At 45.2% G+C, this 20,462-nt stretch overlaps 4 protein-coding genes across 7 annotated transcripts; 1 reads left to right on the top strand and 3 right to left on the bottom strand.

The window, feature by feature from the left end:
• Window positions 1-2,688: 2,688 nt before the first annotated feature.
• LOC131213356 (arf-GAP with coiled-coil, ANK repeat and PH domain-containing protein 2) lies at window positions 2,689-6,340 on the bottom strand. The gene is made up of 4 exons (XM_058207383.1): window positions 6,088-6,340; window positions 4,895-5,941; window positions 4,534-4,803; window positions 2,689-4,400 (listed from the first exon to the last, which is right to left on the bottom strand). Exons 1-4 carry the CDS (start codon window positions 6,141-6,143, stop codon window positions 2,864-2,866), a joined length of 2,910 nt encoding a protein of 969 aa, XP_058063366.1. The 5' UTR covers window positions 6,144-6,340; the 3' UTR covers window positions 2,689-2,863.
• A 2,084-nt stretch (window positions 6,341-8,424) lies between these two features.
• On the bottom strand, window positions 8,425-10,926 carry LOC131213910 (C-signal). Its single transcript, XM_058208135.1, has 4 exons — window positions 10,731-10,926; window positions 10,441-10,621; window positions 9,321-9,372; window positions 8,425-9,238 (listed from the first exon to the last, which is right to left on the bottom strand). The coding sequence occupies exons 2-4, from the start codon at window positions 10,567-10,569 to the stop codon at window positions 8,673-8,675; spliced, it is 747 nt and encodes a 248-aa protein (XP_058064118.1). The 5' UTR covers window positions 10,570-10,621; window positions 10,731-10,926; the 3' UTR covers window positions 8,425-8,672.
• Window positions 10,160-15,172, top strand: LOC131213908 (thioredoxin reductase 1, mitochondrial-like). Of its 3 annotated transcripts, none has more exons than XM_058208134.1 (2): window positions 10,160-10,352; window positions 13,036-15,172. In XM_058208134.1, the coding sequence occupies exons 1-2, from the start codon at window positions 10,337-10,339 to the stop codon at window positions 14,508-14,510; spliced, it is 1,491 nt and encodes a 496-aa protein (XP_058064117.1). In that variant the 5' UTR covers window positions 10,160-10,336; the 3' UTR covers window positions 14,511-15,172. The 3 variants fall into 3 exon arrangements, with proteins under 3 accessions (XP_058064117.1, XP_058064116.1, XP_058064115.1); XM_058208133.1 differs by having other exon boundaries at window positions 13,033-15,172; XM_058208132.1 differs by lacking the exon at window positions 10,160-10,352 and adding an exon at window positions 12,053-12,598 and having other exon boundaries at window positions 13,033-15,172.
• Window positions 15,173-15,333: 161 nt separating this feature from the next.
• On the bottom strand, window positions 15,334-19,818 carry LOC131213911 (B-cell CLL/lymphoma 7 protein family member A). Of its 2 annotated transcripts, XM_058208137.1 has the most exons (4): window positions 19,341-19,818; window positions 18,175-18,880; window positions 16,693-16,837; window positions 15,334-16,615 (listed from the first exon to the last, which is right to left on the bottom strand). In XM_058208137.1, exons 2-3 carry the CDS (start codon window positions 18,710-18,712, stop codon window positions 16,722-16,724), a joined length of 654 nt encoding a protein of 217 aa, XP_058064120.1. In that variant the 5' UTR covers window positions 18,713-18,880; window positions 19,341-19,818; the 3' UTR covers window positions 15,334-16,615; window positions 16,693-16,721. The 2 variants fall into 2 exon arrangements, with proteins under 2 accessions (XP_058064120.1, XP_058064119.1); XM_058208136.1 differs by having other exon boundaries at window positions 15,334-16,837.
• Window positions 19,819-20,462: the final 644 nt, after the last annotated feature.

The raw sequence follows: 20,462 nt of genomic DNA, 5'->3' as shown, positions 1-20,462 counted from the left end.
AGCTTCGAAAAAAAATACAAAAAATGATGCTGATGCTGGAAAGAGATACATACCCATACAGGGCAGGTAGTTTGGCAATTTTTCTAAATAAAAACGAAGTTCTCATGTCACCAAAACTGCAGAACTATGAAAAATACACGCGATAAATTATATGACTAGATTGTTAAATCTATGAATCAATTCAACGGCAGTTGTTGATATAACTGAATTTACACTTCGTTGGTTTTTTAACTTATTTCTAACGTTATCTGTGAAGCTTTTAGACATCTCCGTTTCTATAGGTTGAGAAAATATTTGTACAATGTGTGAAAATATGTTCAATTTCATATGGAACTTTTTGGAAACAACAAATTGAATGGTAGTTGAAAGCTGTTTCATTGCACGTTAACAACATTAAACTGATCTTTGGCAGAAGCCTACTTGTAGAATTTTTGAAAATCACAATCTATTATACCTCGAGTATAGTTCAAAGCACTATTCTAAATTCTCAAGATGCTTCGTCTTATTTTGAACGTTCCCATTCCGAAGTTCCGCTCCGTAGCGAATGAGTTTCTCGATTGAAACAAGGAGTTACTTACTTATCTGGGGGCTACAGACGTCGAGTGGTCTTGGGGTCTACAACAAACAATGTTAACCTCTGTTACTCTGTAAAATACTTCAAAACGTTGTGTTTTTACGGACAGGGGGTTATGGCTGACCAATCTCCAGTCACCCCGGTCCCGGGGATCGAACCCTGGCAACTGTGTGACAATACCGACAGGCTTTACCGATTACACTAACCAAAGGGGCGATGAAAAACTTCTGCACTTCCGGCCATACCACAGAGACGAGTGCCGAGAGGGACAGTTGATTTATTTGATTTCTTATATGATTGACAGAGTTCAGTTGATTTGTTCTGTTAAAACAGAACGCCGTTTTTCAAGACCATTATATTTATTGATCTGACTCAGGTTGTTGCTGTTTGTGAATTTCAGAATGTTGTGGCAGGTCCTTGTCCTTGTTGCGAAATTTTCATATGTTTATTTAAAATACTCTTCAAAGACTCTTCTCACCGGTGTGCGTAAGGATGTCATTCGCTAAACGGAATAAGTCTGCGAACTTTGCTGGACAATGCGGACACTGGCATTGAGTTTCCTTACCACTAGAATACGCACAAGCAGACTCACGTTCTGCAAGAAGAGTGCGTCACAATGACCGTTTAAGCGAGGTGACGGACTGGTCAATAGGTTGTGCCAGCAGTTCATAGCGTCTAGCGACTTGCCCTCTAGCTCTGCTAGCAAGCCCGTAGCAGCAATTAGCGAGTGAGCCAAAAATCAGTGAGCAACAATCAAGTGCAATTAAGAGCAATTTATTGCACATAGTTTAAATTTCTAGTATAAGCTGAGCGACATTAATACATTGTTTAACTATTGGTGTCAATAGAGGCCGATGAACAATCGATTTCCTGTCCCTCCGGCCATACCAAGTCGGGGAGGTAGAAGGGGCATCAAAAGGTGTCTCGGGAACAAGCCCGAAAAATTCAGACTATTGATTGAATTTGTAATTGTGAGGTTTTTATCCTAACCTTGATTACATAGTCACGCCGTTTATGGTGATGTGTTAGACAAGTTTCAAAGATGAATGCTCATACTGTGACTAATGCCTATTAATAGGCATACTAATTCTGCAATGCATCTAGATTCTCTTGAATCTCCATCAGTAATTTTTTGGTTGTGTTTAAGCATTCAATCCATGCCATTTTAATAGATAACATAAATGAATGATACAAAACGTGGGAAAAAAATTATGTATCTAAGATTTTTTTTAATTTGTACCGACTGAACCCGGCGAATCAGTTAGTTTATTATAAATACAAAAATATTCGTTGGTTACATTATGTTACACATAGTTTTAATATCAGTATATATTTTAATATCAGTATTATATTTTATACATACTACCAACAGAGTGCAAACCATTGTAAAACAGCAAAAATACTGACAGAGAATCTAAGAGTCAAAGTTAAAAGAAACTAACAATTGGTTGAAAATAGATTGGCGCAATAAAAACAGGAACCGATAATAATTCAAATGAACAAACAGTGTGTACAATCATTTGAAATTGATTTGCAATCTAGAGCCAGAAAATAATTTCGCTCAAGTTGATGGAAATGATTTGTGAAAGAATATGCACATTTGAATAAAATATAATGTATCCTACCGATGTCGAATAAAACTAACTCTGCATCACTCTCCTAGTGACATCCCTACGATGCTAGTTCGAGGACGCTAAACTCTCTACTTCAAACATTTTATTTTATATTATTCGCTTGGTAAATAAAAAAACAACGATTTAACATTTCGCAATCGGAACAGGCAACAACGCGATACATTGCAAATCCTTTATGTACGACACTAAATATTTTAAGATATCGACAACGCGATTTTACGAGAGCAACACAAAAAAATGCACGTGAAGTGCCGCCCCAAAGCACATTCCGAGCAATGTAAAAAGTGAAATACATAGGATTTGCCACAAAGAAGGGAAGACGGAGCACAACTAACATTCCAACCGCTCCTCGTAGTTTTCCAGTACCTTTCTAACAGTGGAAATAAGGTAAAAAATGTGCGTAGGTTATCGGAAATTATTTTGTTTTAACTGTGGTTGAAAACTGTAGTAAAAGAGCTTAACCAAACAAGTGGCCAGAGAGATTCAGTCAAAGTCGGAATTTTAGGCAAAGAGCAGAAATACTAACGATACTGATACTGATCATTATTTTCTTTGTATAGTTTGCCAAATGCCCAAAATGCTTTTTAACCATTGCAGGCTATGGACAGACGATGGAAAGTTTGTGCGCGTTTGTTAAACTTCACATAAGCGTAGCTCACGAGAGATCCGACGTGGTTTGTGTAACGTCATCTAAATCCGTCTCCGTTACTGTCAGGCCGCTGCGCTGTTGATTCATCAGAGATTCACTCTGTTGTTGCTGTTGTTGATGCTGCAAATGGCGCTGATTGCGCTGCAAGCGTTGCGGCTGATTGCTGGCTAGATGCGAAAACTCGTTCATCACCGCAACGTACGTTGAGTCACCACCGGTATAGCTTTCGCCGTCCTCGCCCGCTCCTATCTCATCGTTCAGCAAGGTCAACCTAAGGAGTGTTACAATGTCTGCATCCTCCTTTTCCACGGCTATATCGATTGGTTGGCGTCCATCTGCGTCTGTCAGATCGTACCGGGCCTTATGCTTCAGCAGCAAATAGGCTTGTGCTGCTGACCCCTGCTCAGTAGCTAGATGGAGTGATGTACGACCATATCGATCGACCGCATTGATGGCGGCACCGTTGAGGAGCAAAAATTCACACGCCATTACTGAGCCAGATAGGATGGCAGCGTGTAGCGCTGTTCGGTCCGCTTCTTCGCTATTCGTCCAGTGCTTGTCAGCGCCGAGCGCCAGCGCATGACTCATTACTGGCAGATTGTGGCCGCTGGCTGCCTTGTACAGCAAATAGTTTGGGCACAGACGCTCGAGGTCCTCACATTCCATGATTGAGTTGTCTTCCTCGCCACTGGTAGATTCCTGGTCTGAATTCAACAGCAGCAGGTCTTCATCCGGTAAATTGTGATCGTCGGTAACGACGCTGGAGCCAACCAGTAAAATGTCGGTAAATTGCTTCGGTAGTCCCTCGTTCACATCCTTTTCGTCCGCATCCGGGCTTGTTCCGCTTCCGATACTATCACCAACCTCGGTAGTGGATGGCTCTACCTCCGCATCCACGCCACCATCACCATCGATTTCATCAACACCCGGCACCACTCCCCTCGTCGTTGACAGTGGCTCTTGACCTTCTGCTAGCCCCAACTGCTTCCCACCGGCTCCTGCAATGTGCTTTGGTCGCAATAACTGTCGGTAGCTCCGCCGACGGAGCTTTTTTATGCTCCATTTTTCCGGAAATTTCGAACTATCCGCTCCAAGGCTCTTGAACGACAAGGTCGACGAGGAAGTGCTAGTGTTGCCTTCTTCAGTTGGGCCTACCCATCCCGTCCCGGTGCCCATGAGACCGCCATCGATCGGAGCTACAAACTGCCGTTCAATGTATTTTGCACGGATCCAGGCTTCACGCACCGTTATCTCGCAGTTGTCAGTCGCGCGATCAAAGCGTGCCACGCGTGCCGCATTACCTTCGTACACCCGGTTAATGACGTCGTTCCCAAGCTCAATCATCACTCGCAGTATTTCAGGCTCCCACACATCTAGCGTCAGTGACCGAACTTTGCTGTGGTGAACGCCAAGGCTACGGTGTACCCCCGAACACGCAATGCATAATGTTATGCCTAGGTTTATGGAGGCCCATTTTGGATCATTGTTACCGCAATCGGCACATCTGGCGTTGCCCGGAATTTTCAACATTTGCGTCCAGTTGCTGCGCAAGGTGGAAAAGTAGTAGACTTTAGATAAATATAATAAAAACGGCCTTAGAGAGAAAACAGGCAGCGATGAGCGTGCTGCTTATAACGGATGATTGGACTGTTCGAGCGACAGTAAATGATTCTTACATTTTTTTGTATCCTTTTCTACTCCCTTCCGAACTACAGCCAGCCGTTCCTGTTCGTGTATTTCTATCGCTCGATGTCGACCCCGAAGCGAACGCGCTGCGCCCTACGCCTCCATGCCGTCCGTCTTCACCGCTTTGTCCGCCTCGTTCGCGGCCTCGCATATCGTTACTAAACGGACTATTGTGCTGAATGGCGGAATCGATGCCTTTCTGCAATGCTTTGATCCACGCAACCATCATCGTCTCTGAATCGGCTTGCAGGATGTGTGATCTAGGAGCGTGTTAGTAAACGGTGTAACCAGTTTATAGACTACGGCAGTGAGCTTTTCAAAAGGAATAATCAGATCGTAACATGCGCTTACTTGGTAGGAGAAATAACTTCAAAACAGAAACGTCGGTCAGAGTCGGCTAGCGGACGAACTGTACAGAGCCGAAGATCTTCCTCCATCACCGTGGGTAACTCTTCACCGGTACGCTTCCGGTAGAAGAGCTGATTGTCGCACATACAGAACCACCGGCGATTCCACGTTTTGAACGCGTTTGAGGTGCGCTTGAAGAGGTAACCTTCCATGTAGCTCGGTAATCGGCTTGAGACGCTCTCCCTACCGTTAGACAAACCGACCTCTGCCACCGCCACCACCGACGATTGAGCACCGATACACGTGTCACCACCACCCTCTCGCTCACCCTCGACGTTCCGTTCACCCAAATCGCCTGCTCGCTCACTGACACACGTGTGGCGGTTCTGCATCTGCTTATCGAGGACCGCGTACTCGTTTCGCATCGTGCCAATCTCATCGTCCAGCCCCTTAAAGAACGTGCCGTAGTCTTCGCACAAATCCGAGCCCTGGTGGAAGTACGTACTGCACGCTTGCAAGTAGCTCAGCAACGTGGCCAGTATTTCATGTCGCTTACGATTCTGCAATAGCGTGATATAGTTGACATAGTCGAGCGCCGTGTGATTGAAGCAGCTCTTCGTTGCCGACAGCAGATTCTCTGCCTCGATCACGTCGGCCGGCCGGTTGCGGCTAACCTGCGAATTGCGGTAGACGGCGGCGTCCAGGCTTTCCGACACCTTGGCGAAGATCTGCCGGTACTCTTTCACCTCTCGGATATCCCGCTTCAGGAAGCTGGTCAGGTTCTTCAGCACCGTCCGGTTGGCCTGATCCAACAGTGTCGTGTGGTACTTGTTCATCTCTTGCAGCAACTGGATTAGCTGAGCGAGTGCGTTTGTCGAGTTTTTGTCGTCCTGAAAGTGCCTCTGCAGATCCCAGAGCGACGTAGCGAACGTGCTCTGGTTGCGGATGTACTCCTTCCCACTGTCCACCGCTGCATTGCATGCCTTGATGATCTTTTCCAAACGCGTCTCGAGATGCTCGATTTCGTTCTCCTCTTGCTCGAGCCGTAGTCTAATCGGACAGTGCAAGGGATACAAGCATTATTACATGATCGACCTGTCGATCTGTCAAACGGTCGAATCAGTGCTGGAGTGTGACGCGCAACACGTCTACACCCCTCCAAAAACGGTTCCTCTCACCGAAGGCGCCCAACTTACCTGAAGCTCGGCGAATCTTTCAGGCATTCGCCGAAATCAATTCTGCATTGGGCCATCGGAACCTTGAAACCGAACTCACATCCGGTCTGTGCGCTGCCTTGAACGTCTCGAACCGTGCAGGTAGAGTGGTGCTGTTTATTGTCGTCGATTGATGGTGCTTGTTGTTGAATGTTGTCTGTTGTTAGATTGTTGATTTTGGCCTCACTCTAGACGGTCGGGGCAGTTCTGTGGACCACGGGAAGAACGGCACAAAAGAGCATGTGTATTTCGTTTCAGAGGCGCAAAACCAGAAGATTAGAAAGCGAACAGTGTGCTACACTCAGCCGCTCGAAGCCGGGGAACTGTCGACTCGGTTCGCTGGCTTCAAAACCGATGTCGTGGTCGGGCATTAGCAATCCCAGAGCGGACAACTCATCACTATCTCTCTTGCCTTCCTCTCTGTATCATTGGCCCCCTGTTGGATTATGTATTTCTCACTTGCTCGTTACCGTTCACCCTTTCCCGGAGTTTCCAGCTGCTTCTCGTTCTTGCACGTGTCTCGCGCAAAGCTCGCTAAAGGCAATCGTTTCACACGGCGTTCTCTGTCACTCTTTTTCTCCTTTGTCTCTGTACATTTCAACCCCTTATTTTACTCGGTTGCAATGTGTGTTTGAATGTGTGTTTGCTATAGGCACCTTAGAGGAATGCTGACACACACATGCTTTCTTCGCTTCTAATGGGCCGCACCTCATTACTGCGGCATAGACGTGTTTGCTTGCACACGTGTCATTGGCCGTTGATTCGACCAGTTCAAGCTGTAGTTTAATGTCGATCATCAACATTAAATCCACTATCCTTGTACCTGAATAAAGGGCTGTTAGTTCTTCGGACCGTTGCACCTAGGCTATAGAAAATGACCCTTTCGATGACTAGTCGTGAGCCCTTCGTCAAAAACCCAATACAAACAACAAAACAGCAACGTCATTCAGGGCCGTCATTTAGCGATGACAGTGTCACTGTCCGGCCACACGATGCGCAACGAAACGTTTTTGGCAGTTCAGATTAATGCCAAACTGCTGCGCTTCTGTCAAAACGTTTAATGAGTCGGCCGACCGCGAAACCCGTTAGCAAACGCTTTGTTTACAAACAGAGGATAAATATTCAGAATATTCAGAAAATATTCAGAAATCAATTTATTTCTCTTCTATTTCTGTTTTCTCGAACAAAAAACACGGATGTAAACACGTTTGACATTTCGTTTTTATATTTTTGTTGCCACAAGAAGCGTAAACGAAATGACGTTTTTGCGGTCCGATTTGCGCTTCGTCTGGCCCCGCAGTTAGGTTTTGGTGGTCTCTAAATCAATTGTTTTAACTTAAAAGCCTTTTTTCTTCCTTCTTCCGCCTATCACCACCCCTCATTCTATCCATCTTGAAGTAGTGTGATGTTGTGGGGAACTGCATAGTTTCCCTGCATTAAAAATTCTCAGAATCTCAGAATCTGAGAATGTGAGAATGTGAGATCTACGAATCTGAGTATCTCATTTAAGAAGAATCTGAGAACCTGAGAATGTGAGAATGTGAGATCTGAAATCGGAGAATCGGAGAATATTTCATTTCATTTCATCTCATCGCATTTCATTTCATCTAATTTAATTTCATCTCATTTTAGAGATTTATCTGAGATCTGAGAATCTGAGAATCTAAGAATCTAAGAATCTGAGAATCTGAGAATCTAAGAATCTGAGATCAGAAAATCTGAGAATCTGAGAATTCGAGAATCTGAGAATCTGAGATCTGAGAATCTGAAAATCTAAGAATCTGAGAATCTGAGAATCTGATAATCTGAGAATCGGAGAATCGGAAAATCTGAGAATCTCAGATCTAACAATCTGAGAATCTGAGAATCTAATAATAATCTGAGAACCTGATAATCTGAGAATTCGAGAATCTTATAATCTGAGATCTGGGAATCTGAGAATTTGAGAATTCGAGAATCTGAGAATCTGAGATCTGAGAACTGATAATCTAAGAATCGGAGAATCTGAGAATCTCAGAATCTAAGAATCTCACAATCTGAGAATCTCACAATCTAAGAATCTCACAATCTAAGAATCTCACAATCTGAGAATCTGATAATCTGAAATCTAAGATCTCAGGTTGTTTGTTTGATTTCTCAGATTGTTCTTACGCCTGATAATAAGACAAAATATGTAGTGTATCACAAGGTGCTTAACTGAAGAAATAGAGAAAGTCTAAAAAACCTATTAAAGAATTGTTAATATACTAGATTTTTTTTTATTTATCCTAACAGAAACACGAACTAGATAAAATTTAAAATCTGTTTACTTATTGCCCCTGGGGCGGAACAAAGTTTGCCGGTTCTGTTAGTATGCAATAAAGATCGTAAGACAAGTTCACTAGTACTCCTCGCGGGTCAAGGTTTATTACAACAGTTCAACAGATATCAGTACGATTCGAAATGAAAACTGCGAACAAACTGGTCATCCCTCATACGCCCCACGAAATATCTACTCCCTACTATTTGTGGGGTAATTTAAATTGTTCTACAAAACATAGTAATGATGCCACAGTGAAGCCACGTTTCTACCAAGGCAACATTTTTCCATCGTACTGGAAAAATCCCCCGTTGTGGGATTCGTTCAACGAGAGCAGTGTCTTAACGATTGCATCACAGCTTTCGTCTACCGACAACGGGGCCTTTGAGCCGCCCATTTCCGTTTTTACCCAGCCTGGGTGTAGTGCCACCGCCATAATACCGCTCTGCAGAAGATCCAGGGACATTGATTTGGTGGCCGCGTTTAGGGCTGCCTTCGAACTCCGATAAGCGTACAGACCACCTTCGCGGTTCTCCGCGATCGAGCCCAATATTGAGCTCATGTTGACAACACATGCGCGTCCTGGACCGAGGGGTGCTTCCGGTTGACGGTCGGCGGCCCGCTTTAGTAGCGGAAGCAGCTCCTTGGTTAGCATGATGGGAGCGACCGTGTTGGTGAAAAATGTGTCAACGAGGTCGTCTGCTTTGGTGAAACTAAGGCGCGTCGATTTTGGTGAAATTCCGGCATTGTTAAACAGGATGTTCAAGCCTTCATCCTTAACGATGGACCCGACTTCGTTGACGAGCTGCTCGTACCGTTCCAGGTTCGTTAAGTCTAATGGTAAGCAAGAAAAGACGAAATGCGGTAAAAACACAAAACCGATTGTTCAAAAATTTCAAATATTGCCCGTACGTACCAGTTAGAACCGGAAAAACGTTCGCGTTCTGTTTAGCAAGCGCCAAGAGTTCCTGTGAAGTATTGACATTACGCCCAGCTGAGAAGTGTCGTAAATGTAGCCCAAGAAAACATGTGGAAATTTTTGCATTCCTTTTAACAGTTCCATATGAAGAGATTATCACAGAAACTGACGTCCATTTTGAGGTAAAAGATAAATCGTTCCACAAAAGTGATATTGAAATGTTAAAGCCGCGCTGGAATGATTGTGTGGCTCTTGAAGGATATTACGTTGATGAATAAATCTAACTTTGAATAAAAAACCACATTTTCCTACTTAGGCTCGGAACTTTTCAGCCCATACGTTAGAATGAGGTGCTCGAAAACATAGCCGAGTTTTGCTTCTTGGGTAGTGTTCGACACCGTAGTTCCAGTTTGTTCAGCGCCATCTAGACGTCAATACTAGTCAATAGCAAACGTTAACGGCGCACAGGTTTTGTTGAGTGAGTTGAAGGTGGAACACTATTATGTTATTGCCCCCTGTATGAGATAAACTATTGTATAAAGCATTGTAAAATATGATGTTACCTATAAAGAAAACAGTATCATCACTCAGTCATTTGCCATCTCTTAAGATAGACAAGATAAATATAGAGGAGCAAATATTTAATTCAATAAGGTCATACTTTCTGAAAAATTTCCATTCCAATGTTCAGTGATGACAAGTTAAAAAGACAACAGTGTTCCACTTTGGAGCCATCATAAAAACTGCTCGAAACCCCTGTTACTTCATGCCGCTGCTGACAGGATAAATACATCCTCAGCAAGTTGAATGAAACGAGTTTCAGTTTGACCAAAGACGTCAATCGAGCAGCTACTCTGGCTTTAGTGGTGTGAAACGCTGTCCTTTTCTTGGAATACAGCAGACAGCTAATTGGCACCATTTAATAATTCAACTGAATAAAACAGCACGGTAGAAATCGTTAAGCGGAGAATTCTTGACCACTCCAACCAGCTAGTTGCCCAGTGAACGAGAAAATGGCTCCTCTGAATCGTAAGTTTCTCGCCGATTCCCAGCGTGTGTGATTCAGTTTCAGATTTCGGCGTCTTGGAAAATGTTCGATCCTCCCGCATTGACCTACCTCCGATTTTTCCGGAAGCCGGTATGTCGCAATGATTTGTGTTTTCTGCAGCGATTGCTGCCGGATGAGAGTCTTTACGAGCCCCAGTCCGAGGCCGCGGTTACCGCCTGTAATTAAAATGCTGTTCATGGTTGCAGCCCGGCTCGATGTTGTGATGTACGGCGACGTATGTTCTTGGTGCCTATTGTCCGAATAGAGAAATAAGCATTGTTGAGTGAAAATTGTGACATAACGAATGAAAATGTAGCTCTTTTCACTTGAAAATTCCTCATCCATCAAGCAACTCTCACCGTTGCTTCCCTTCCGGAATCGGACCTAGCTGCCGCCGTGTGTGATTTTGCGGCGGTTTGGCGGACGTAGCAAGATACTATGTGTAGAAGTTCGAGAAACACGAGCGCTCCAGTGAACTCAGATCGTTCCTATTGACTGACAAACTAGATTCGCCGCTTCGGTTTGCCACAGTTCGGAAGCACGCGATGTGCTTTGAGTTTCGACAGCCTCCTCGCTATCAACCAACCAACACCGCTCAGCACACCAACACAGGTGTGGATCCAGGGAACAGTGTTGCCAAAAATGATAAATTATTTGTTCTTTTGATTCATCGTAGTTAAACGTTTGCTAGCAACCATCCAATATGGACTGGACAACGTTTGTATGAAAGCTTTATTTTCTACACCACAGAAATGATCATGATATAATATGAGTAACTACCTGTAATTCGTTGGTAGACAATGCCATCATTTGCTTCTGGTGTATTTCGCATTTTTCCATCACTGATGCACGTACTGATGTACTATTACTCATCCCGAACTTGAAGTGTCTCTTATGTTGCTCGCGTCCGCCTTGATAAACGGTATCTTAGCTTTTGATAAATCGATGCTGATTGTAAGACGCGAGCAATGAGTGTGCATTAGTTTTACATTAATTTCTAGAACAAGACAGAAATAATTAAAAATGCATGGTTGATATTTCTGATGCGCGGACTCCAAGCTGCAGCTGTACGCTGGTACTATTCCTGAATGGGACTATAATTAAAGCAACGAAGGCATCTGCTGATGGGTTTTTTGTTGCCGAGCAATAATTTAGGTTAATAAATATAGGCTAGTCCGTTTCTCTCAACGTCAACAAAAATCAATATAATGTACGTTCGAGTTTTGGATGGTTCGTTGCGACAACCACATTACAACGAACAACTCGAACAACATTCACTAATTGTAGCTAGCTAATTGCGGCTGGCAAATCATTGTGAAACTTGTAAATGGAAAAAAGAAAAGAAGAAACTTGTCATAAAAAGTAGCAAGTCATTGCTACCCGGTTAGCGGTACGTTGCTTAGCTGCCGGTTCGTTAGTGACATATACTCTCTCACAACCGTCCAGCGATTAGAGAAACCAGTAACATTTGAATGCACTGCCCATTGCTCGAAGGCTTTTGACAGTGTGTTCGTGCGTACGACCAACGCGCTTCACTGATTGGTAGCGTGGAACGTAGATTTTGAAAAGTATAAGAACAATAGAAGAGGGAGAAGTCTGCAGCTGGGGCGTTATTGTAGTACCGTGAGTCCGGTATTTTTTTATTTCGACACTTCACAGCTCGGCAATGGTGGCAAGACGGAAGGAAGAAATGTGTTCCACATTCATTTAGTTTTGGCCGTCATAAGGGAACCATCAAAATACTCAACACACGTTCGATAGTGAAGTGTTCACCCTTGTCTGCTACAGTTGGTTGTTTGTAATTTGCTGCAAAAATGAAGTAATACGCACGGGCGGTTTATTATTACGCTGACCAATAAGGATGAAATAAACTCTGTTGTCTGCTGCCAGCAGTGCATGGAAAGTTGCTTATGACATAACTCTGCGTCGTGGTGGTCCGTGCGTCCTGCTGTTGATTGTAAATCAAACGATCTAGCCTGCAGAAAGACAAGATCCTCCAATTCCGTTTGTCAACAGCTGCAATCGTGATATTTGTAGTGAGCTGAGCCGTAAATGAACGCGACATACCGTGCATCCATTGCCCTTCGACGTGTCTAGAATCAAGAAGCAGCAGCAAGTCAGCGCACTATGTCGTTGGCCGCCGTATTTGTGCGCCGCGCGCAGAACTTTATAAATGTGCGATATGCGCGTCTTCTCTGCACTCAAGTCATTTCACCATCGTTATCAAGTGAGTGTTGCTCATTTCTGTTATCTGTTTCTGTTTTCTGGGAATGTCATTCGTCTGTGATCGAGTTGGAAGCCGGCAAATGACGTACAACGTATGATGCGGTTTTATTGAAATAAGTTCTACAGCGCTGAATGCTGATTGTATCTGCGTACCTCTATCTGACTCCGATTGTCCTTATTTTCGAGCAACGTCACTGAGCAAAGAAGCCACATTTCGACGCTGTTATGCTAGCGCCATTGATGCTCCCGCTGTTCCAGCAGCTGCTTCATTCCCTTGACCCATCGATATGCTTAAGCGATTCGAACGTTATCGTACACACGGATGTGGTTGTCAAGAGAGGTTCATAGGTCGTTCAGTACTATATGGCTTCATTTGTACAAGGCGTACTCGTATTAATGTTTGACTTTTCTCTTCTCTCACGCTCTCGGTTACAGAAGAAAATTTCGACTATGATCTTGTGGTCATCGGTGGAGGTTCGGGAGGTTTGGCGTGCGCCAAGCAGGCCGTCCAACTTGGTGCCAAGGTGGCGGTACTGGACTTTGTGAAGCCGTCACCGCGCGGAACTAAGTGGGGCCTTGGCGGGACGTGCGTTAATGTAGGCTGCATTCCGAAGAAGTTGATGCACCAAGCTTCGCTGCTGGGCGAAGCTATCCACGATTCGCAACCGTACGGGTGGAAGTTCGCTGATCCGAGCTCGGTGCGACACGACTGGGCCACACTCACCGAATCGGTGCAGAACCACATCAAATCGGTCAATTGGGTGACGCGGGTCGATTTACGCGACCAAAAGGTGGAGTACATCAACGGTCTCGGTTACTTCAAGGATGCGCACACTGTGGTGGCCCTGATGAAAAATCAAAGCGAGCGGGAGCTGCGCACCAAGTACGTCGTGATCGCGGTTGGTGGACGGCCTCGCTACCCCGAAGTTCCCGGTGCATCAGAACACTGCATCACTAGCGACGATGTGTTTAGTTTGCCCCAGGCTCCAGGCAAGACACTGCTCGTCGGCGCTGGTTACATCGGGCTCGAATGTGCCGGTTTCCTCAAGGGACTCGGGTACGACGTGACGGTGATGGTACGTTCGATCCTGCTCCGTGGATTTGACCAGCAGATGGCCACCATGATTGGTGACTCTATGGTTGAGAAGGGCATCAAGTTCCACCACAAGACACGTCCGCTGGCGGTCGAGAAGCAGTCGGATGGGCGACTGCTTGTGCGCTACGAAACGGATGGTGCCGGGGCGGGCGAGGAGACGTTCGATACTGTGTTGTTTGCGATTGGTCGCCAGGCCGAGACGGGCACACTGAAGCTGGACCGCGCCGGTGTCGTAACGGCCGACGGTGGCAAATCGGATAAGATCGACGTGAACGGCGAGGATCAGACGAACGTGCCGAATATCTATGCGGTCGGTGATGTACTGTATCGCAAACCAGAGCTGACTCCTGTAGCGATCCATGCCGGGCGCATCATTGCTCGACGGTTGTTCGGTAACTCCGACGAAACGATGGACTACAAAGATGTGGCAACAACCGTGTTTACGCCCCTTGAGTATGGGTGCGTCGGAATGAGCGAAGAGAACGCAGAGGCTGCTCACGGCAAAGACAACATCGAGGTTTACCATGCTTACTACAAACCAACCGAATTTTTCGTTCCGCAGCGGTCTGTTCGCTACTGCTACTTAAAGGCGGTGGCGCTTCGCGAAGGCGACCAACGTGTGTTGGGACTGCACTTCCTAGGACCGGCCGCCGGCGAGGTAATTCAGGGCTTTGCGGCTGCTTTGAAGTGCGGGTTAACGATGAAAATTCTGCGCAATACTGTCGGTATTCATCCTACGGTCGCCGAAGAGTTTACACGTCTCGCGATTACCAAGAGCTCTGGGCTTGATCCTACACCGGCCACCTGCTGCAGTTAAATTAAATCAATCAATCCATCAAACAACTCAAATATGCGACGCCGTTTGCCACCAAAATAGCCGTTAATAATTAGCCAGCCGTTTGCCAGCCATGAGGTAAAAAAATGTAAAAATTCATTAATACACCCCCACATACACACCCACGTTAACTAGGGCATGTACCCAAGATGAGAAACATAAAAAGACGAGGAACAACTCACACCAAGCCAGGAACTATTTTGGGTTAAGACCAGAACCAGTTTTGTGTGCTAAGAGAATTAAAACAATACCATTTCGAGAATATCAAAGTTGCGCAAGGAAATGAAAGTTACATCAAATCAAATCAATTTTTTGGGCGTGTTCAGTTAGATGATATAGTTTCCTCTGAAAGCAAAAGCAAATAAAGTAAATTAAATATTAAATTTCAAAAGTAGGCGTTCCAATAACCACGCGGTCGAAGGCCGGATGCAGGGTTTCTCAATAAAATTGAGCTTGTGTAATTTTATAGAAAACAAGTCTTTTTTGAAAGACATAAGAGAAAATCGTTTGAGAAGTGCAACCGTAAAATATTCAAAGTTCGTTTGGACTGTAAGAACTGTTCATACTTTCTTGTAAACCATCTGAGCTTGTAATTATTATATCGTCTGTGAAAGTAATTCAATAAATTTTTCTTGTAATAATGCTGCTGAAAGCTATATAATTCAAGAAAATGCACAATAAACAACGTCAAAACCCGTTTTCATAATATAACTAAAGTACACGAAAAATACGTATTCATGTTTTTAGGCTTTGTTGGTTACATATTTCACTTTGCTCTGACAAATTTCTTACTCTTATCCGGCAATTACAACAGCAGAGCGATCTTGGTCTTCAAAGGAGAATGTTAATCTATGTTGCTTATTGTAACGTTGTGTTTTCACGGATGGTGTTGTTGGCTCCGAGCCAACCCCCTTGTCACGTCGGTTTAAGGAATCCAACCCAGCGTGAAAACGACGAGACATCGACTATTCTACTAAATAAATTTACCATCACAGAATTAAAATATGACCACGAACTCTTTTATACCAGCGGAACCTATATCCGTCATTTAAAGTTATAACAACATTAAATTGTGTAGGTTTGTCTGTCTTTATTTCGCGTATCTTGGGTCGAGTTCGTGTACCAAGACTTGTGTTGTTTATTCATAAGTAGTACATTAGCTTCGTATCGTACTGTACGTGATAAATTGGTTAACCACGAAGGAGCTAACCCGTGTCGTTCTTTAACTCAGTTGGTTGTTTCTCCCTCTTTCTCGCTCCCTTAAGGACTGCTGGGCTGTCTGCCCATCTTTTGTGGATAAATAATGATTATTCCGCCCGTCACCTCGTGAAAGGGGAGTTACGAAATTAAGCAAGCATCCTTAACTAAGATTCACGCTTGTCTACACGGGTATTGGGAACGGTTTTGAATAGGTTCATCGTTCCTTTTTTCCATTTTTTCACAATCTTGTTTCCATTTTTTCATCATCTTGGCTGGTTAATGGGCTAACCTTAACCTTCTAATCGCACTCGAAACATGTGTCTCATAACAATAGTTAAACCTTGATCAGTGCTATCGCCATCACGGCGTTGCATTCTATTATTAAAGGACAAACGTGGAAATGGAATTACAAAATGAACGATAAGACTAGGGAGGCATACAAAAATCCGAATGGCGTATCCATAAGAAGGTGCACTCTCTAGTTAGTCTAGAAGTAAATGATTATGAAAATACATAAAATAAGAAAGCAATAAAAAGATTAAGTTCACCTCTGTACATAGATTCACGATCGCGAGGTGTGGTCTTAAAAGGTACATACACGTGCTGCTTACAAGCACACATGCACTCAAATACAAACGTTTTGTACAATTGGGATAAGGTGATCGCGTGTGTCTCGCAGTATAACCCGGACGATTGTATTGTTGCCTATCGATTCCCTTAGAAATTTAGATGTTCCAGGCACATATGATGGAACTTGACTGCTGAAAGATCCGATCACCTTATTGGGATAAGAATAATCCCTATCATCAGCACTGATGAATTGTTGATTGTATGATGATTGCAGGCCTTTTGTGGAGGAGCGAATGGCGGCTTGGACCAATCATAGTCTGAAAGGGTAGCAAGTGTGAGGACAGAAGTAGGTACTGTTCTTGTACAACTCGTCCTCTCCTACTGTATCGCTCACTTTCTCTTAGGTATACTGGTCGTATTTAATTATTCCCGTTTTAGCCGTTTCGATGCACTGTCGCTACCCTGCGAGTTGGAGTCTTCCGAGAACATGTTCGAAACAAAGTCCGTGGCGCCTTGGGAATCGCTGACGATAGAAAAACCTACAAAAACCGAAAGGAAAAACAATAATTGTATGTGAGAAAATGCTACAGGCTGTAAAGCATAGTCTTTCGCTAGTGAATAAACAATTTTGAAAAGAGGGATTTAAGAACAATGACGTTGAGACCTCGCATTTCCATTCCTCTTCATTTCTCCATTCATCTGTGGTTGTAAACTGATTAAGAATTATGTGCAGTTTTCAGTTCGACTTGAGAATTAAACTACTATAGCGCTATATGTATGTCGTGAGATCTAACCGTTGACTAATGTACGGGCTACGGTGGTAGCAGTGATATCGGGTATAGGAACTGCTTCTGGTCGTCTGGTGAATTTGTCAATCATAGTAAGACAATAGCGTTGGCCTTCGGATGGTGGTAGTGGTCTAATAAGATCCATGTGCACATGTGCGAATCTGTTGTCCGGTACGGCGATCCTTCCTACCGGTGTTTTGTTGTGACGCTGAATCTTTGATTTTTGAGACGCTATGCAATGTTCGACGAAATGTTTGCAGTCGCGGTGCATACTAGGCCAAATGTAGCTGTCAGATACGATCTTAGTCTTGCCACGGATACCAGCATGTGATGCACTGTGGAGTTTTTCTATCACTTGCCTGCGGAACTGCTTGGGAATAAATGGCCTTGCTTTCGGCGTTGAAATGTCGCAATAGATCGGTTATGATGCGAGTGGTGTTTGCAATGTTTTAAAACACAAGCCTGTTTTAGGGTCCCTTAGATACTGTTGCAACCCCCGCTGATAGAGTAGTCGGTAACGCTCTTCGCTGTCAGCGCAGCTGGCCAGGGTTCGAATCCCGGGATCGGTTGTCGCTCAACCGGCCATGGTTTCGATTCCCGATACCGGCGCTGACAGAAGGGGGGTTGGCGCGGGACCAACAACCCCGCCCGTAAAAACGAACTGTTACGGATAGCACCAGGGATAATTGTCATTAACATTGTCTCTGGTGCAGGCCAAGACCGCACAGCGGTTGTAGTGCCAAAGAAGAAGAAGATACTGTTGCAATTCTTCGTCCGATGCTAATCACCGAAAATGCGGGTCTGCGACAATCTACTCTCTCTGACATTTCGACCTTTTTTCGTTTTAACGACTTCTCGGAGTTTTAACATGGGCACTAAGGTTGCCACATTACCAATAAGCCAGCGTGCCAATGGCCAATGGCTTTCTAAACACACAAAAACGTAATTAGCTTCGAACCTACAATTTAATTTGTTTTGAAATGAAGAAAATTTAGGTGAATGAGAGCCTTTCGTGCCATTTCTCTAGTTGGGCCCATTATGCACTGAAGATCATCCCAAATGCTCCAGTAATTTAGTCTTGTACTTACAGGTATTGGAGTCCTCGGCGAGGCCGAAGTTAGAGTTCGAGTTGGAGTCGGTTCCGATCGGCTTTCTACTGTTCTCTTTGTTTTCACTGCTATTGCTGTTGCTGTTACCGTTGTTAGCGACGTTCGGGCCCGCCTGAGACGTAGGGCCACTAGCTGTTCCACCTCCACCGCTTCCATTGCCTCCGGTAGGAACACCACCGATGCCAGTTTTGGTGAGCATTGCCTGGCCACCGCCGAGCGATGTTCCACCACCAGTGGCGCCCACCCCACCACCTCCCACTCCTACACCACCTTCCGCCGACGAAGCTGGTTTTTTTTTGTCGTTCGACGAAATCGGCACCCATTTGTAGATCTTCATCGACGTCTCACCAATCGTGACCCACTTTTTTTCCCAGTGCCGGACGCGGTCCATCGACAGCATAAGCTTCTTGACATCGTCCTTCTTGCTAGCGCGCGTTTCCGCGCGTACGCTGCGCGACATATTCGAACCGCTGCTGCTACCACTGCTGCCCTTCTCCTTTACCGTCACGCCAACCATCCACGAGCACTACGTTGGGCTTTACTGGAAATAAAAGGTCTTCACACGGCCGCCCAACTTCCAACTGCTATTCCTCCGGAACAGCGATCGACTACGCCACGAGATGACTCCTGAGGTATAAGAGGAAGGACACGACTGCTGAGGTATATAGCAGCTACTACTTGCCCCCTAGAAGCAACGTCGTTTAGCAGAGAAATTAAAAACAAAAAAAATTAAAAAGAGGAAGAAAGAGTAGAAAATTGTTAAATGGCAGTGTACAGATGGACTAAAGCAAAATGCACAGGCATCGAAAAACAATGGCAGAGGGGAAAAGATAAGCGACGGCCGGATTTGCAAATTTAGCACAGCATTAGAAAAAAGTAGCATTACCGTGTACCTAGGCAACGTGCATTAGCAAAAAGAAAAATGCTATCGATAGTATGAAGTGATTGTCCGAAAGGGACAAGCGAAGGTGCATTATGCAGATCCAAGGTACTGAACACCCACGGTTCGAATCCTGTGCGATGTGCGATTTGAACCAAGCGCGTTGCTAATCCGAAAGAACTGGGCTAGGGGCACAGGCTGTCTTTCTTTTACCCCTGGTAGGACTTTGCGGGTGGGCTTTCCGCGGTTGTCCATTGCATCTTACCTTTACGCGTCGCAATGACTCAGTGCTCTTCGCAGTTCAGTACTCGGGAAAGAAATCGAGGGGTTGGGGGACCGACCCCGTCACACGGATGCAACTATCGATGGTTGTCCCGCACAATGCGGCGGTTGATAGCGTTCGGGCGATTTGTTTCGCTAGACGTTGTTTATGGTTGATCGGTGTGTGAGCCAGCGCTAGATCATTGGCCCCTGGAGTAGGCCCCCACGATGGCAGCTCTGGTGCAGCGCTGCAAAACGACGCAGCCAAACGGACAATGATGGTGGGCCGCCTTTTAAACTCGATCCTGTTCCGCGGCGGTCCAGTCTACGATGGCCATTACCGAAACAGAGTGTAGAACGACACAGGCATACGGCCTCCAGCGAGCGAACTTTGTATGCACTTGAAAACGTTTGCACCGTGCTCTCTTGCGGTATGCGTGTGTGGAAGTAAAGTTAAAGATGGAGGCTTCACGAGACGGGCTATCACCGACGCACAGCGAGCGCTCTCGGTTCGATCAGACTCTTGCACGAGGACGCCGCCGTGGTGTGTCTCGCTCGTCACACCTGATTACGCACTCCGGCACGGCCCGGTCGCCTATCGCTCGCGCTCGCTCTAGCTTGTTGTGATGATGCCGCAAGCCGAGCTGTTTCGGTTCTCACGCTGAATGTAGCTGCATTCAGCAGACCGCACTTGCTGAGTACGTTGCCCCGAGATACCGGAGAGTTCCCAGAGATTTCTCTGTAATGGCGCGAACTTCTTGCGCTGGTCGCTAGAGGGTTTGCTGTGATGTTTGAAATAATTCGTTTCGTACTTTTGCTTTTTATCTCTGGCAACATTTGCTAGAAATCGGTAGATCGGCGTTGAATAGAAAGGTGTCATCGCTCTCCTATCTCTCTGCTAAATCATGGATCCGCAGACGAAAGAATTCTTCTTTTTTTAGGTAAACTAATTAGTCATCCAATTTCGACTTCCTCGGAGGAATCGAAGTGCTGCTCAGTCAATACGTGTCCCATCGGTGAAAATGAATTACATTCAGAAAGCGCCAAGAATACAGCGGGGGGGATATCAACTACCATCCAAGTGATTTGATAGTATCCTGAAACAGTTTTGAATGGGATGGAGGAG

Source organism: Anopheles bellator, chromosome X (assembly GCF_943735745.2).
Source record: "Anopheles bellator chromosome X, idAnoBellAS_SP24_06.2, whole genome shotgun sequence".
In the NCBI taxonomy this organism is placed as follows: domain Eukaryota; kingdom Metazoa; phylum Arthropoda; class Insecta; order Diptera; family Culicidae; genus Anopheles; species Anopheles bellator.
The sequence above is the reverse complement of the archived record's forward strand: the minus strand, read 5'-3'. Positions and strand labels throughout refer to the sequence as shown.